The sequence below is a fragment of the Schistocerca serialis genome, chromosome 3, assembly GCF_023864345.2.
Source record: "Schistocerca serialis cubense isolate TAMUIC-IGC-003099 chromosome 3, iqSchSeri2.2, whole genome shotgun sequence".
Lineage (NCBI taxonomy): Eukaryota > Metazoa > Arthropoda > Insecta > Orthoptera > Acrididae > Schistocerca > Schistocerca serialis.
Window position 1 is genome coordinate 878,833,087 of NC_064640.1, and position 13,695 is coordinate 878,846,781.

The following is a 13,695-nucleotide window of genomic DNA, read 5'->3' on the forward strand; positions in this document are numbered from 1 at the left end:
ACTGGTCTGCTCACAGCTGGACAAACAACTGCTGGTTGGTTGTGATGCCAACACTAACAACCTGGTGTGGGGAAGCACTTACACCAACAGCAGAAGTAAGTACTTACTTGATTACCTATTGGTGAGCAGTTTAGAGAGCTTGAATAGGGGTAGGGAATTTAACTTCAAGAATAGACAAAGGGAAGTGGTAACTGACATAACTTTATGGCCCATTTTAATGTCCAGTTACATCAAACAATGACATGTGGCAATGTAGCCATCCTTATCTGACCACATGCAATTTGGATAATAAACAGACCATGGCCTTTAGGAATCGTAGGAAGACACTTATTTGAAGTCAAAACTTTGATATCAAATCGAGTAGATCTTAAGGAAATCGTACTTAGTAAACTGCCCAATCACAAAGAAGTGTACAACACCAACTGATCTTTGTCTACAATAACCTGGAATTGCAAAGAAAGCAGGTAAGAATACTGTTGAACTTTGCAAGAAATACAGGACAATGGGTAAAATATTGGGAGGCATGTCAGCCAGCCAAATTATGTGAAACAGTACTTCACCAATTTCTTGGGGAGATGGCAAAAGTGCTATACTTTCAGAAAATTCCTTTATGCATTTTACTGGATACTGAGGGCGCCTTTCAGTAACACTAACTTTGAATCCATGGTTATAGCCACAAAAGAGTCAGTACTAAAACCACTTTAAGCAGGTGGAGTAAGACCATAATGAGCAGACGAAGGGTATAAGCTACCATGATAAATGAGAAAATGGTGAACAACTCCATTAGAGGGTGTCCACAAGGAGGTGTTATGTCTCCAGTACTTTGGAACCCAGTGGTCAATGAACTCATTAAAGAGTTAAATACTAGAGGCTAATTTTGCCACAGATATGCAGACAATTTATTCATAGTAATTGTTGGCAAATTTGCAAGTACTGTAGAACAATGGCACTGAACACAGTGCAAAACTGGTGCAGGAAACATAATCTAAGGGTCAGTCTCAGGAAAACTGTTTCAGTAACATCAGTAACATTCATGAGGAAGCATATGCATGACATTCATAAGAATCTTAATCTCTCTGGAAAAATTCTACGTGTAGAGGTTAGTGAAGTATGGGTAATCCTGGATGTGAAACTACATGGACCCATCACATAAAGAATAATATACACTCCTGGAAATGGAAAAAAGAACACATTGACACCGGTGTGTCAGACCCACCATACTTGCTCCGGACTCTGCGAGAGGGCTGTACAAGCAATGATCACACGCACGGCACAGCGGACACACCAGGAACCGCGGTGTTGGCCATCAAATGGCGCTAGCTGCGCAGCATTTGTGCACCGCCGCCGTCAGTGTCAGCCAGTTTGCCGTGGCATACGGAGCTCCATCGCAGTCTTTAACACTGGTAGCATGCCGCGACAGCGTGGACGTGAACCGTATGTGCAGTTGACGGACTTTGAGCGAGGGCGTATAGTGGGCATGCGGGAGGCCGGGTGGACGTATCGCCGAATTGCTCAACACGTGGGGCGTGAGGTCTCCACAGTACATCGATGTTGTCGCCAGTGGTCGGCGGAAGGTGCACGTGCCCGTCGACCTGGGACCGGACCGCAGCAACGCACGGATGCACGCCAAGACCGTAGGATCCTACGCAGTGCCGTAGGGGACCGCACCGCCACTTCCCAGCAAATTAGGGACACTGTTACTCCTGGGGTATCGGCGAGGACCATTCGCAACCGTCTCCATGAAGCTGGGCTACGGTCCCGCACACCGTTAGGCCGTCTTCCGCTCACGCCCCAACATCGTGCAGCCCGCCTCCAGTGGTGTCGCGACAGGCGTGAATGGAGGGACGAATGGAGACGTGTCGTCTTCAGCGATGAGAGTCGCTTCTGCCTTGGTGCCAATGATGGTCGTATGCGTGTTTGGCGCCGTGCAGGTGAGCGCCACAATCAGGACTGCATACGACCGAGGCACACAGGGCTAACACCCGGCATCATGGTGTGGGGAGCGATCTCCTTCACTGGCCGTACACCACTGGTGATCGTCGAGGGGACACTGAATAGTGCACGGTACATCCAAACCGTCATCGAACCCATCGTTCTACCATTCCTAGATCGGCAAGGGAACTTGCTGTTCCAACAGGACAATGCACGTCCGCATGTATCCCGTGCCACCCAACATGCTCTAGAAGGTGTAAGTCAACTACCCTGGCCAGCAAGATCTCCGGATCTGTCCCCCATTGAGCATGTTTGGGACTGGATGAAGCGTCGTCTCACGTGGTCTGCACGTCCAGCACGAACGCTGGTCCAACTGAGGCGCCAGGTGGAAATGGCATGGCAAGCCGTTCCACAGGACTACATCCACAATCTCTACGATCGTCTCCATGGGAGAATAGCAGCCTGCATTGCTGCGAAAGGTGGATATACACTGTACTAGTGCCGACATTGTGCATGCTCTGTTGCCTGTGTCTATGTGCCTGTGGTTCTGTCAGTGTGATCATGTGATGTATCTGACCGCAGGAATGTGTCAATAAAGTTTCCCCTTCCTGGGACAATGAATTCACGGTGTTCTTATTTCAATTTCCAGGAGTGTATGTTCCAAGGCTAAAGGTGCTCTTACGTGAACTGGAACGGCCTATGGTAGAGACTGAGGTCTAAGCCTCAAGAGTATGTACTAGATATACACAGTATCTGTAATAAGGGCTATGATAACTTTTGCAGTTATAGTATGGTGGAATAAAGTAGAACCAAAGGTGGCTGCTAAGGAGCTTGAGAAAGTGGAAAGGCTGGCCTGCTAAGCCATAACAGGCATAATCAGCAGCACACTCACTGCTGCGATGGAGACCATGGATTACAGTGAAGGAAACTATGAATAACTGGAAATTTTTAGGATATCCAGTACCCTACACTAATACACTCCTGGAAATGGAAAAAAGAACACATTGACACCGGTGTGTCAGACCCACCATACTTGCTCCGGACACTGCGAGAGGGCTGTACAAGCAATGATCACACTCACGGCACAGCGGACACACCAGGAACCGCAGTGTTGGCCGTCGAATGGCGCTAGCTGCGCAGCATTTGTGCACCGCCACCGTCAGTGTCAGCCAGTTTGCCGTGGCATACGGAGCTCTATCGCAGTCTTTAACACTGGTAGCATGCCGCGACAGCATGGACGTGAACCGTATGTGCAGTTGACGGACTTTGAGCGAGGGCGTATAGTGGGCATGCGGGAGGCCGGGTGGACGTACCGCCGAATTGCTCAACACGTGGGGCGTGAGGTCTCCACAGTACATCGATGTTGTCGCCAGTGGTCGGCGGAAGGTGCACGTGCCCGTCGACCTGGGACCGGACCGCAGCGACGCACGGATGCACGCCAAGACCGTAGGATCCTACACAGTGCCGTAGGGGACCGCACCGCCACTTCCCAGCAAATTAGGGACACTGTTGCTCCTGGGGTATCGGCGAGGACCATTCGCAACCGTCTCCATGAAGCTGGGCTACGGTCCCGCACACCGTTAGGCCGTCTTCCGCTCACGCCCCAACATCGTGCAGCCCGCCTCCAGTGGTGTCGCGACAGGCGTGAATGGAGGGACGAATGGAGACGTGTCGTCTTCAGCGATGAGAGTCGCTTCTGCCTTGGTGCCAATGATGGTCGTATGCGTGTTTGGCGCCGTGCAGGTGAGCGCCACAATCAGGACTGCATACGACCGAGGCACACAGGGCCAACACCCGGCATCGTGGTGTGGGGAGCGATCTCCTACACTGGCCGTACACCACTGGTGATCGTCGAGGGGACACTGAATAGTGCACGGTACATCCAAACCGTCATCGAACCCATCGTTCTACCATTCCTAGACCGGCAAGGGAACTTGCTGTTCCAACAGGACAATGCACGTCCGCATGTATCCCGTGCCACCCAACGTATTCTAGAAGGTGTAAGTCAACTACCCTGGCCAGCAAGATCTCCGGATCTGTCCCCCATTGAGCATGTTTGGGACTGGATGAAGCGTCGTCTCACGCGGTCTGCACGTCCAGCACGAACGCTGGTCCAACTGAGGTGCCAGGTGGAAATGGCATGGCAAGCCGTTCCACAGGACTACATCCAGCATCTCTACGATCGTCTCCATGGGAGAATAGCAGCCTGCATTGCTGCGAAAGGTGGATATACACTGTACTAGTGCCGACATTGTGCATGCTCTGTTGCCTGTGTCTACGTGCCTGTGGTTCTGTCAGTGTGATCATGTGATGTATCTGACCGCAGGAATGTGTCAATAAAGTTTCCCCTTCCTGGGACAATGAATTCACGGTGTTCTTATTTCAATTTCCAGGAGTGTATAATAAATGTGGTAAATATAGGAATGGTCAAGGAAACGTGGGCTGACTATAAAAGAAAGTCCAGCTGCTTCAATACACCTTAGAAGGTAACTGTTGGAAGTAGGGAGTAGTGGAAGAACAAACAACGATATTGTTCAAGAGACGTAATCTTGTTTGAAGACAGTTTGAAAACAGACAGAGGTGTTGGGGCTGGGTTTATGGGGTACAGCCTGGGAAAGAGAGAGCAGTCTCTCTAAGGAAGCTAGCCACAGTTTTCCAGGTGTAAATATTTGCTATTAGAGTGTGCACGGATGAGAATATGCATAGGTGCTACAAGGATCATGGCATGTACAATCATTCTGACAACCAAGCAGCTCTAAAGTCTCTTATCAGCCCCTGCAGTGAGATAAAAGATTGTTGTAGAATGCCCTGAAAGCCTAGGGGAAAGCTAAATCTGCTATGAGCCTGGGCTACTGATCACTCTGGAATCAGTTGCAATGAAACAAGCCAATAGGCTGGCAAGGACTGGTTTGATGACTCCAACTTGTTGGACTCAAACCTGTCCTAACTATCAATAAGATGATGTAAAATCAAAACTTCTTCGCTGGATCAATAAGCAGCATGTAGAATATTGGACTAAGATTGAAAAATAAAAAAATGAGAAGCTAATGATGCCAAAAGCATTTTTTAAGAGGAACTTCTGTTATCCTGGTTTCCAGCAGGAGACATACTGAGCTCATGGTACGACTAATAACTGGCCATGGGTACTTTAAGAAATACTTGCACGTGAGTGGTATAGAGAAAGAAGCAACCAATAAGTGTAGACTATGTGCCAAGGGGAATGAAACTACACCAGATTTAATTCTTCAATGCGAAGCACTGGAGGCTAAAAGACATGGAATATTCAGGTCATTAATTCCAAAAGAAATTGGGTCTAATAAATAACTAGTAAAGGGTCTCCTACTACACTTGAAGCTTTACTAAAACAACAAGGAGAAAAGTTTCACAATTAACTCAGTTCTGATGTGAGCAACACAGGGCTAAGAAACTTTAGTATTGTCTCCCTGTACAAATCAAATGCAAACAAATCTTCCTTGCATTCAGTGATTCCTAGTACCAACACTGCAAGCCCATGTTGGTTACTGTTACAAGGCCAGATGAGTCAGTCATCTAAATTGTTGCTCATGAAACTGAAGTCTGATGATCCTCTTCAGGAACTTTATGTTTGTCTGGCCTCTCCACAGATGCTCCTCACTCACGCCACCAATCCCACCACCACCACCACCACCACCACCACAATTGTAATTTGCCACTTTCTTTCCCATATTTTGGAAAACATTGTCACTAAAAGTATGCATAGTATTTTTGTTGTTAAATATTCAAATTGTGTAAATGAAGAGCTAAAAACATATTCATCTACATCTACATACTCTGCAAGCCACTTTACAGTGCATGGTAGAGGATACTTCTAGTCACTGCTAGTCATTTTCTTTATGTCAAAAATGGAGTGAAAGAAAATTACTGCTTGTGTACCTCTGTATGAGCCCTGATTTCCCATATTTTGTGCTTATGATCCCTATAAAACACAAAAAAATGGAAGCAGCAAAATTTTTCTGCAGTCTCCGTCTTCTTTCCTCAAAGGGTTTCCATCAAAGATCACAGAGCATTTCCATAACACACATGCTAATCAAGCTGATTGGTAATGAAGATCGCTCACACAAATGCTATCAAACATAATGGAGAAAACCACTTTTTTTACAGAAATCCTCTCTTCACCAAACTTGCGCTAACTGAAGCTGAGTTTTGTATTTTGTCTGTTCTTGGTGAACAATCATCACTTAAATAAAATGTAAAGTCATTACCAACACAGCTCAGTCTGATCGATCAACAAATATGTTAATGTATGTTACTCCCAATTACAACCAAAATTGTTTTGGATAAGATATTAATACACTAAAATTGTTGATCTTTTTCTATGCCTCCCCTTATTCTCAAAACAGGTTGATTCCTCTCAATTTACAATCTGTGTGACCTTGCCCAATGACACACATACCAGGGGGGAAAAGGGGCAGTGCCCCCCCCCCCCCCACTCCTTAGTTCTCAGAAAAAAATATAGTGTAGTCAGGCGTTTTTATTTCAAGAAAATGCTGTAAAAGTTATGTTATCCAAGTTTTAACAGGGTCGGAACTAGAACTTCTTTATGGCTACTGAAAGTCACCATTTGTCTTCTAAAATATTCCATACCTGCCAGATCTAGTGCCCCCCCCCCCCAAAAAAAAAAGAAGTACAGTCTACCCCGCTCCCCAAAATTGTAGGTTACATCTCATTGTAATTTCAGAACAAATTTTGTTAGTAAATTCAAGATTGTTATGCAAGGTAATAAACAAAACAAGCTAAAAAGCATTTCAACAAGAAAAGGCACCAGATACAGAACCACTTCCTTTCAGTTACATAAATTGTGCAGTGTTACATTACTTACTTTTAACACTATCAGTGGTCCCCTCGCAGTAGTTCCATGAGCAAATTGAAGCTTGGACCTTCCTCCCCTTCTCTATTTTTAACAGATAACATTTCCTTCCCAACCTGGTGGACAAGAAATTCAGTTAGTACCTAAATGTGAAAAAAACCTATTAACAATAATGCAAATACACAAATGTCATTCAGTTGCTCTCTTACCTGGCACGTTCTTTGTAATTCCGGAATTCGCAGCAACAGCTCTCCAAACTTGGATGGTATTTCAGGGTAGTGAGCAAGAGTATAATGCTGAAGTGCTTGCAGAGCCTTCTCCTGGGAGTCACGAACCTTTTCAGACTCTCGCAAGTCACTTGCATCTACGGAAAAAAAATGAGTTTCTTTGTATTTGAATCACAACTAATGTTGCAAGAACCAAAAAATTAAGGCATTTAAATGATTTTCTTTTAAGTTCCTGTCCACCATTAGAACAATTTTGTTTTGCTGTGACTTCAACTATTAATACTTAACAAAGCAGTTACTTTATGCATGCTGTTGGGTAACTGAACTGAATCAACAACAGTCAATTTGAAACTTCCTTCAATTACCTCTCTATAGCACTGTTGGTTTTTCATGTTCATTTTCTTTAACAGCAAACTGTATGGAATAAGAATGACTACAACTTCCTGTTCATAATTTTTTCAATCTGTCAATAATAACAGTTTAAACTATCAAGAAGTTAACAAGAATTTTTCCACTAGCGATTAACAAAACTAAATTTTCTTAATTCTAAACAAATAATAATATAATAAAGAGCAAATCAGAAATTACTATACCTGATGTGAGCAGAAGGATGACTTTCATTGCAACATATTCGTATTGATCAACCCGCAATCGTCTTAGATGATCTGTGAAGTTTAGCATACGTTCAATGCATGCTCCAAGCCCTAATTCACGAGCTTGTCCCAAGGATAATGATTTGCCTAGGCTGACACGGATTTTACCAGGTGTTGATACAGAACGGAAACAACAAGAAAACAGCAACAGCTCACACCATGCATTGATCAACAAAGCTATCTGATCATCAATCTGCAAAGAGAAAAATAGGTACAAATGTTAAAGTGTCATAGTAGCAACAACTTTCAAGAAAACATTTTAGATCCTCCCATTCTACTTTAAACAAAAAGTGGTACAGTTTTACTGAAATCAGGAGTGAATTGTAAAGACAATGCATGCTGTTTTAAAACAATTTATGAAAAAATGAATGCGGTAGGACAGAAAATTGTAAGTATTTGTATGAATTAATCTGCTCTTATGTTATTCATGGTCTCTATGCATGTAAATGATTACAACAGCAAAATCATTGTCTTCCACAAACACATATTCTCTAAATTCATTCAACAGAACTATAATAGCACAAAGTGGTCTCTCTTACAAAGATTCTCATCCACTGCCTCAAGCATTTATGTTAAAGCTTTATGTAGGCTCTACCTACATGGTACAGTCCTAACAGCACACACATGTATTTGTTCAATGTCTGCTGTCATAATTTCCTGATAAAAACATCAAAATACTGGAATAGTACTCTAGAACTATTCATATTAGTACTCTTGTATGCTGTATCCTTATAAATGTGCTGCTGTTTTCAAGACTAATTCCAAGAAATCTAAGTCTTCCATTCACTTCCTTACAACTTTTTTTACATGTTTTTCCCATTTCATGTAAGTCTGTGGTATTAGACTAAATCTCTAAACAATGTGAGGTGCTCCTGTAGATTATCATTAATACTGTGGACAGATACTCTTTATTAAGAGCATTATCATCAATTATTCACATTTACTGGGTGTTGACATTCAGTACACGAGGTGGAAATTCTGGCTAAGTTGTTCTGTATTTCCTTGCAATCATCTAGTTGTGTCTGAATGCTGGAAACCACTAGATGCCACATAATCATCCTAGGATCTTAGGTCATTGCAAAATTTCATACAAGCAGCATGGATAGTATTTGCATTCTTATGACTGAACCTCAAAATTATGCAGAAGAGTCCCACCCTAACTCAAATTTATCAGCAATTTCTTAGGTAGGAAATAGTTGTGTGTGACAGGAAAAGAGCATGGGTCACTCCTGTTTATAAAAATGGTAAAACAATAAATTCACAGAATTATAGTCCAAGTTCATTAATTTCTGCATATAATAGAATCCTAGTATATATTCTAAGCTCAAAGACAATAATATTCCTGGAGGAAGAAAACAGCATGGATTCATGATCCTATCCTGCTATCGTGCAGGTAACGGAACTGTCAACAAACAATCAAACAGTGCTACCAACCACATCTGATGAATATTTATGAATACTGAGAACATTAATGACTTTATTACTCTTCCTTAGGCCACACCAGATGCTACTTTTGTTTATGTTTAATGTTCTCTGTCCACTATAATGCACTCGGTTCTCTATTAGCGAAACATTCTGCAAGCCATTCATATATTTGTAAATATATTCCGTATGATGTCATCTTGGTTTTCAGTTGACAATATGATACAATGTCAAATGCCATTTGGGAAACTACAATAATGAAATCTACCTACTCACCAGCAAGTACTGTTTGCAAGGTATCATGTGTGAATAACAAAAGATGTATTTCACCTGCAAATTTCTTCCTCCAGGAATATCACTCTGCTCAAGCTTAGAATATGCTCAAGGACCCTAAAACAGACAGGTGTTAATGGTCTTGGACTGTAACTCTGTGAATTTATTGTTTTGCCCTTTTTATACACAGGAGTGACCTCTGTTCTTTTCCTGTCACACACAACTATTTTTTACCAGAGAAATTGCTGATAAATTTGCATTAGTGAAGGGCTCTTCTGCATCATTTCGAGCTTCACTCATAAGAACAGGAATGCTATCCATGTGGTTTGCATAATATTTTACAATGAATCAAGAGCTAATGGTGGTTATGTGGCATCCAGTGGTCTCCAGTACACAAGCAATCTCAGCCCCTGAAGTACAGTATCACTTTGTATACTGTGCTATTTTGGAAATTAAGTCAGTCAGTTCACATATAATATGCATTCCAGTCAACTAACATGTAGCATCAACCTTGTCACCCACTCCTCCCACTCTTTCTTGCTCTTATTCTTATAACATTTATTTTTATTTATAGTTACCTCGTCCTGTTTCCACATTTTTACTTCTGTTTGCATCAGATTCTCCATTCCCATTTGCTTCATTTCTTATTGCTATACTACATTCCACTTCATTATCCTTTTACCTGCATTTTTATTGTATTGTCTGTATTCTTCCCTTCCATACATTCTTAGGCCCTCCATTTCATTATCTCTGTCATATTTAACCTGCTGTTAATATTTTCTCCTTTTGTATGATGGACAATTACATTATGTCATATACAATACTGTTGCTCTACAACTGTCACACAGCATGCATGCTACTACCATCTATAGTTTTATCAGTTATTTTATGTGTATTTTATTCAGTTTCGTAATTGTAATTAACTGACTTGTTGGCTAACGTGTGCAAAGGAAAGCCACATGCTTTGTCCATAAGTAAATTGTTATCACAGTAGGATGACCATTATTAAGATGTATTCATACAGGGTGGTCAGAAACAGTCTGAAAAGCTTTTACAGATGTTGCAGGGTAGGTTGTGCTGATTAATAATTGTTACGAAAAAAAGTTGATACATTGCACCAATTTTGAATTAATTTGCATTACAGTCAATCAATCAGGCTGTTACGCACACAAATTCAAGTGACCCACCAGATACTGTTAATGTCAGTTGTTCTCATAGCCTAGATGATGGCACACAAGACTGCTCAGCCTCTGGCTTAGGTTCGTTCCTTACTGTCACCCACGTACACTTTTTGTATCACTCACTTGTTTGATTTTAGGAAACCAAACAAAGAACATTTTTGGCAACAGTGTCTCTGGCAGGCCACTAGAATTTGCACATGTGATGGCCTGATTTACTAATATCAGTGCTAATTAAGTCTCAAATGGGACAACAAAGAATTTTTTTCTTAAAAATTACTTCTCCACAAAATCTCCCCTGAAACACCCTTACAAGTTTGTCAGACTGTATTAATGCAATTTACAATAATTTGTAACTTCATATGGAGTAGTCTCAGTTGAACTTCAATTGGAAGAAGATGGGGTATGAAGTAGTGCTGTTCAATTTTACTGATGTTACTTTATACTTTTTGTGTGTGGAACTATTACTGAGCTTGTTTTGTGAGACTATTGTTTCCTCTCGACAATTTCATTATCATGAACAAAGCTAAAAAATGGAAACCTTATGTTGTGCACGATATTTTTCAGAATCGGAATAATCTGAGCTAATAAAATTGCAATCATCTCTTTTGCAAACATACCAGTGATATAAGTATTTTGGTTTTGTTATTGTTAGTGATGTACAATCTAAATGTCATTGAAGGACGAAAAATATACGGCAGACTTACAGAAATGTTTTTAAACAGAGGCAAGCTTTTACACCACTTCACAAGACGATAAAGCCTGTGATCTGCAATGTTGCACAAATTGGAAAGAAAGTCTGGGCCATTATTACTGGATGCAGAGGTACTGGAACTTCCATTGCTGCTATTGCTACTGGAACTATGTTCTGCCAGCTTTTGAATTTCCTGATCATTGTAGTGCCACAAGTGCTCCACATCCATTATTTCCTAGAAAGTAAAAAAATCCTTTAAATGTGGACTCAACATAACAAAATTATCATCAAATCTGAAAATATAAACTTAACTATGGAAAATTCCCTTAAAGGCATATCACTGTCCCAAAATGAGGATGTAATCAAACAGTGAACCAAAGGAAATTATAGAGGTAAAAATACATGGTAAACATTTACTTTATAGTCACATGATTTGAACTGACTTGTAAGCAGCTGCAATTTTCATTCAATTAACACAAGACACAAAACTGAACTGCAATAGAATTACACTTGCTTAATTAGTATGTAAGTAGGTGTGTCTCTATGACAGGGTCCATCTTCAATATTTTCAATAAAAGCTAAGGGATTAAACTTCTGTTTACATAAATATACTGAAAAAATTCCCAATTATACACCTAATTATCTGAATGAATCACTCACAGCTCTTTAAATTACATTACTGTAGTTCATTGAGCAGTATTAATTTACTAGGAACAACTATGAGCACAGAATGAATCCAACAAGTGCACAAGAATTGATGGGCTGTATCACAAAAATTAATTGTGCAACAAGTTGCATATCAAAGAAAGATGTTCATGTATACCACTTATCTAACTATGTGAACAGCTAGTAAGCATACAATAAGTCAAGTGTATAGGCGCAACTCCTCTGAGTGAAGGAAAAATTTCTACCATTTTGTACATTACCGTATTTACCTGATTATAAGAGGAGATATTTTTTCCCAATTCCACCAATTTCATAAATACAGGGTTGTATTATATTTTCAGATTAAACTATTTCTGCTGATGTCAACATTTTTCTGCAGGTTACTAAGTTAACATAGGGGTCATCTTGTATTTATAGATGGAGATTTGGCTAAATTGAGGTCATACTCCAAAGTATTCAGAAGGGTAGCACTGGCCAAGCATTACTCACATTCGAACAGGCTCAAGATTTCGTGATACATCAAAGTGCTTGATACAGTATAACGCTTGCTCAAACTACCATGTGACATTTGACTCACAAGGGCACGGGATAGGTGGTGAGAAACTATGAACAACAATGTATTGCTCTGTGTTTTACAGTGTGTTCATCTTATATTTACAGATGAAGCTTTGGCTTTTGAGGTTTTGTATGGATTTGTTTTGAAGAGTTCTGAAGGGTAAAGTTTAGCAAACAATACGCTCATTCAAATAGACTTGAGATTTCCCCAGTACAACTCAATACAGTATTCATCTTGTTCAATCAGTCATATGACATGTGACTCGTGGATCTAGTGCAATGGGTGCATACATGAGAAACTATGAACGAGGCACAACAACAGACTAATGCTCTGCTTAAATAATTGACAATTTTGTGAAACACAGGGGCAAACAGCATTAAATTCTATCAACTGACAAACTTCTGTTGTATCTGAATAGGTTTTCAATAGACGTTCTCATACATGTATGGATACCATATACACACATTTTTGCTGCTTTTTAAGTAAAGGCGAAAATCTTGTCCTTCAGAAACCATTACGTGATTCTGAACCCTAGTCAGCATTTTATTTGGTTATGAGAAACTAAAGATTTACAAAGTGCATTGCACATGAAAATCCGATTGTTCACGTATTAGAATACCAGGGAAAACATCACCAGAGTTCAACCAGCTTTAGAACAAGGTAGTGATATTCAGATCAAACGAGAAAGAAAATTAATCCACAATTAAATGTGTAACATACAAAACAAATCACAGTAAACTGACTGCAATTGTATTGCACAAACAAATTATAGTGGAAAGATCCGTTGTGGAGATAGTACCAAGAAACAGCACCAGATTGTGGGACGAGTGAAAGTTCGAGGATTGGATTTAATTGTGATTCCAGTCTTTTATTTATGTATTAGTTGCTGTTGTTACATCTGACCTGCACCCTGGAAGATATAACCATCCGTGTTTCACTGTTGCTCAAGCACAGCACTGCAGAAGGCTTGGAGGGGGAACAGTGACGCGAGCTTATGTGAGAACTATAATGAGCATGAGGAGGTGAATGATGTGGAGCAGTAAATTTTGTCTTGCTGGGGAATGTATATTCTGTACTTTGCCTATTTATGAACTTCTACCATATTTAAATTGCAGTTTGCCTGAATCCATTTGCACTTGGAATTGAACTGACTTTAAAATTGGCCAAATACTCAACAATAACACATTTCTGCAGGAGATGCTAAAAGTCTAGGCAGGGGTCAGTGGCTTATTTATGTGTTTCGTGCAA

The 13,695-nt window shown here is 40.9% G+C and overlaps 1 protein-coding gene across 3 annotated transcripts in view; it reads right to left on the reverse strand.

Moving 5' to 3' along the window:
* Positions 1-13,695, reverse strand: part of LOC126471079 (nuclear hormone receptor FTZ-F1 beta) — a 410,975-nt gene that overhangs the window by 9,985 nt on the left and 387,295 nt on the right. For all 3 annotated transcript variants that reach the window (XM_050099152.1, XM_050099151.1, XM_050099150.1), the window contains 4 exons: positions 11,239-11,460; positions 7,599-7,851; positions 6,988-7,142; positions 6,791-6,894 (listed from right to left, as the gene is read on the reverse strand). In XM_050099152.1, the coding sequence (XP_049955109.1) occupies positions 6,802-6,894; positions 6,988-7,142; positions 7,599-7,851; positions 11,239-11,460 (723 nt within the window). In that variant the 3' untranslated portion in view covers positions 6,791-6,801. The remainder of the gene's footprint in view (positions 1-6,790; positions 6,895-6,987; positions 7,143-7,598; positions 7,852-11,238; positions 11,461-13,695) is intronic.